Genomic DNA, 5000 nt, shown 5'->3' with positions numbered 1-5000 from the left:
GTACTATAGATCTATGTTTACTGGTACTATAGATCTATGTTTACTGGTGCTATAGATCTATGTTTACTGGTGCTATAGATCTATGTTTACTGGTGCTATTGATCTATGTTTACTGGTGCTATAGATCTATGTTTACTGGTACTATAGATCTATGTTTACAGGTGCTATAGATCTATGTTTACTGGTACTATAGATCTATGTTTACTGGTACTATAGATCTATGTTTACTGGTGCTATTGATCTATGTTTACTGGTGCTATAGATCTATGTTTACTGGTGCTATTGATCTATGTTTACTGGTGCTATAGATCTATGTTTACTGGTGCTATTGATCTATGTTTACTGGTGCTATAGATCTATGTTTACTGGTGTTATAGATCTATGTTTACTGGTGCTATAGATCTATGTTTACTGGTGCTATTGATCTATGTTTACTGGTGCTATAGATCTATGTTTACTGGTGCTATAGATCTATGTTTACTGGTGTTATAGATCTATGTTTACTGGTGCTATAGATCTATGTTTACTGGTGCTATAGATCTATGTTTACTGGTGCTATTGATCTATGTTTACTGGTGTTATAGATCTATGTTTACAGGTGCTATAGATCTATGTTTACAGGTGCTATTGATCTATGTTTACTGGTGCTATTGATCTATGTTTACTGGTACTATAGATCTATGTTTACTGGTGCTATTGATCTATGTTTACTGGTGCTATAGATCTATGTTTACTGGTGCTATTGATCTATGTTTACTGGTGCTATAGATCTATGTTTACTGGTGCTATTGATCTATGTTTACTGGTGCTATAGATCTATGTTTACTGGTGTTATAGATCTATGTTTACTGGTGCTATAGATCTATGTTTACTGGTACTATAGATCTATGTTTACAGGTGCTATAGATCTATGTTTACTGGTGTTATAGATCTATGTTTACTGGTGCTATAGATCTATGTTTACTGGTACTATAGATCTATGTTTACTGGTAAGGATCTCGTGAGAGTGTGTTGCTTGACCTGTTGCTCCTCAGAGCACAGGTCTCTGCCAGGTCAGGTAGGTTATTGTAGGTCAGGTCAGGTAGGTTATTGTAGGTCAGGTAGGTTATTGTAGGTCAGGTCAGGTAGGTTATTGTAGGTCAGGTCAGGTAGGTTATTGTAGGTCAGGTAGGTTATTGTAGACCAGGTCAGGTAGGTTATTGTAGGTCATGTCAGGTAGGTTATTATAGGTCAGGTAGGTTATTGTAGGTCAGGTCAGGTAGGTTATTGTAGGTCATGTCAGGTAGGTTATTATAGGTCAGGTAGGTTATTGTAGGTCAGGTCAGGTAGGAATAATGGATGGAATATGAAGAATGGGACAGATTCTTGTTGATCACATGACTATAGAGATCACATGACTATAGAGATCATGTGATCACATGACTATAGAGATCATGTCATATGTGTGTGTTTAAATCCAGCTTTGACCTCTGACTTAAATGTGTGTGTTTCACAGATCGACAAGAAAATCGTGCGGACGGAGATAGGAGTCCTGCTGCGTCTCTCTCACCCAAACATCGTGAGTGTTGATGTACTAGAGGTCCTGGTAGGACATAAAACCATCAGTACTAGAGGTCCCGGTAGGACATAAAACCATCAGTACTAGAGGTCCTGGTAGGACATAAAACCATCATTGGCCTACTAGAGGTCCTGGTAGGACATAAAACCATCAGTACTAGAGGTCCTGGTAGGACATAAAACCATCAGTACTAGAGGTCCTGGTAGGACATAAAACCATCAGTACTAGAGGTCCTGGTAGGACATAAAACCATCAGTACTAGAGGTCCTGGTAGGACATAAAACCATCAGTACTAGAGGTCCTGGTAGGACATAAAACCATCAGTACTAGAGGTCCTGGTAGGACATAAAACCATCAGTACTAGAGGTCCTGGTAGGACATAAAACCATCAGTACTAGAGGTCCTGGTAGGAGATAAAACCATCAGTACTAGAGGTCCCGGTAGGACATAAAACCATCAGTACTAGGGGTCCGGGTAGGAGATAAAACCATCAGTACTAGAGGTCCTGGTAGGACATAAAACCATCAGTACTAGAGGTCCTGGTAGGACATAAAAACATCAGTACTAGGGGTCCTGGTAGGAGATAAAACCATCAGTACTAGAGGTCCCGGTAGGACATAAAACCATCATTACTAGGGGTCCTGGTAGGAGATAAAACCATCAGTACTAGAGGTCCCGGTAGGACATAAAACCATCAGTACTAGAGGTCCTGGTAGGACATAAAACCATCAGTACTAGAGGTCCTGGTAGGACATAAAACCATCAGTACTAGAGGTCCTGGTAGGAGATAAAACCATCAGTACTAGAGGTCCTGGTAGGACATAAAACCATCAGTACTAGAGGTCCTGGTAGGACATAAAACCATCAGTACTAGAGGTCCTGGTAGGACATAAAACCATCAGTACTAGAGGTCCTGGTAGGACATAAAACCATCAGTACTAGAGGTCCTGGTAGGAGATAAAACCATCAGTAATAGAGGTCCCGGTAGGACATAAAACCATCAGTACTAGGGGTCCTGGTAGGACATAAAACCATCAGTGGCCTACTAGAGGTCCTGGTAAGACATAAAACCATCAGTACTAGAGGTCCCGGTAGGACATAAAACCATCAGTACTAGAGGTCCTGGTAGGACATAAAACCATCAGTACTAGAGGTCCTGGTAGGACATAAAACCATCAGTACTAGAGGTCCTGGTAAGACATAAAACCATCAGTACTAGAGGTCCCGGTAGGACATAAAACCATCAGTACTAGAGGTCCCGGTAGGACATAAAACCATCAGTACTAGAGGTCCTGGTAGGACATAAAACCATCAGTGGCCTACTAGAGGTCCTGGTAGGACATAAAACCATCAGTACTAGAGGTCCCGGTAGGACATAAAACCATCAGTACTAGAGGTCCTGGTAGGACATAAAACCATCAGTGGCCTACTAGAGGTCCTGGTAGGACATAAAACCATCAGTACTAGAGGTCCTGGTAGGACATAAAACCATCAGAACTAGAGGTCCTGGTAGGAAATAAAACCATCAGAACTAGAGGTCCTGGTAGGAAATAAAACCATCAGTACTAGAGGTCCTGGTAGGACATAAAACCATCCGTACTAGAGGTCCTGGTAGGACATAAAACCATCAGTACTAGAGGTCCTGGTAGGACATAAAACCATCAGTACTAGAGGTCCTGGTAGGAGATAAAACCATCAGTACTAGAGGTCCCGGTAGGACATAAAACCATCAGTACTAGGGGTCCTGGTAGGAGATAAAACCATCAGTACTAGAGGTCCCGGTAGGAGATAAAACCATCAGTACTAGAGGTCCTGGTAGGACATAAAACCATCAGTACTAGAGGTCCTGGTAGGACATAAAACCAGCAGTACTAGAGGTCCCGGTAGGACATAAAACCATCAGTACTAGAGGTCCTGGTAGGACATAAAACCATCAGTACTAGGGGTCCCGGTAGGAGATAAAACCATCAGTACTAGAGGTCCCGGTAGGACATAAAACCATCAGTACTAGAGGTCCCGGTAGGAGATAAAACCATCAGTACTAGAGGTCCTGGTAGGACATAAAACCAGCAGTACTAGAGGTCCCGGTAGGACATAAAACCATCAGTACTAGAGGTCCTGGTAGGACATAAAACCATCAGTACTAGAGGTCCTGTTAGGACATAAAACCATCAGTACTAGAGGTCCTGGTAGGAGATAAAACCATCAGTACTAGAGGTCCTGGTAGGACATAAAACCATCAGTACTAGAGGTCCTGGTAGGACATAAAACCATCAGTACTAGAGGTCCCGGTAGGAGATAAAACCATCAGTACTAGAGGTCCCGGTAGGAGATAAAACCATCAGTACTAGAGGTCCCGGTAGGACATAAAACCATCAGTACTAGAGGTCCTGGTAGGACATAAAACCATCAGTACTAGAGGTCCCGGTAGGAGATAAAACCATCAGTACTAGAGGTCCCGGTAGGACATAAAACCATCAGTACTAGAGGTCCCGGTAGGACATAAAACCATCAGTACTAGAGGTCCTGGTAGGACATAAAACCATCAGTACTAGGGGTCCCGGTAGGAGATAAAACCATCAGTACTAGAGGTCCTGGTAGGACATAAAACCATCAGTACTAGAGGTCCTGGTAGGAGATAAAACCATCAGTACTAGAGGTCCCGGTAGGACATAAAACCATCAGTACTAGGGGTCCTGGTAGGACATAAAACCATCAGTACTAGGGGTCCTGGTAGGAGATAAAACCATCAGTACTAGAGGTCCCGGTAGGACATAAAACCATCAGTACTAGAGGTCCTGGTAGGACATAAAACCATCAGTACTAGAGGTCCTGGTAGGACATAAAACCATCAGTACTAGAGGTCCTGGTAGGAGATAAAACCATCAGTACTAGAGGTCCTGGTAGGACATAAAACCATCAGTACTAGAGGTCCTGGTAGGACATAAAACCATCAGTACTAGAGGTCCTGGTAGGACATAAAACCATCAGTACTAGAGGTCCTGGTAGGACATAAAACCATCAGTACTAGAGGTCCTGGTAGGAGATAAAACCATCAGTACTAGAGGTCCCGGTAGGACATAAAACCATCAGTACTAGGGGTCCTGGTAGGACATAAAACCATCAGTGGCCTACTAGAGGTCCTGGTAAGACATAAAACCATCAGTACTAGAGGTCCCGGTAGGACATAAAACCATCAGTACTAGAGGTCCTGGTAGGACATAAAACCATCAGTGGCCTACTAGAGGTCCTGGTAAGACATAAAACCATCAGTACTAGAGGTCCCGGTAGGACATAAAACCATCAGTACTAGAGGTCCTGGTAGGACATAAAACCATCAGTGGCCTACTAGAGGTCCTGGTAGGACATAAAACCATCAGTACTAGAGGTCCTGGTAGGACATAAAACCATCAGAACTAGAGGTCCTGGTAGGAAATAAAAC

The 5000-nt window shown here is 42.8% G+C and overlaps 1 protein-coding gene across 1 annotated transcript in view; it reads left to right on the top strand.

Moving 5' to 3' along the window:
• Positions 1-5000, top strand: part of LOC308087780 (calcium/calmodulin-dependent protein kinase type IV) — a gene marked incomplete at its 5' end in the record, with an annotated part of 23877 nt that overhangs the window by 3606 nt on the left and 15271 nt on the right. The window contains one exon of the mRNA XM_080431937.1: positions 1496-1558. Coding sequence (XP_080288063.1) covers positions 1496-1558 — 63 coding nt within the window. The remainder of the gene's footprint in view (positions 1-1495; positions 1559-5000) is intronic.

This window comes from Gymnoscopelus braueri, assembly GCF_963280865.1.
Source record: "Gymnoscopelus braueri genome assembly, chromosome: 6".
NCBI lineage: Eukaryota > Metazoa > Chordata > Actinopteri > Myctophiformes > Myctophidae > Gymnoscopelus > Gymnoscopelus braueri.
The sequence above is the reverse complement of the archived record's forward strand: the minus strand, read 5'-3'. Positions and strand labels throughout refer to the sequence as shown.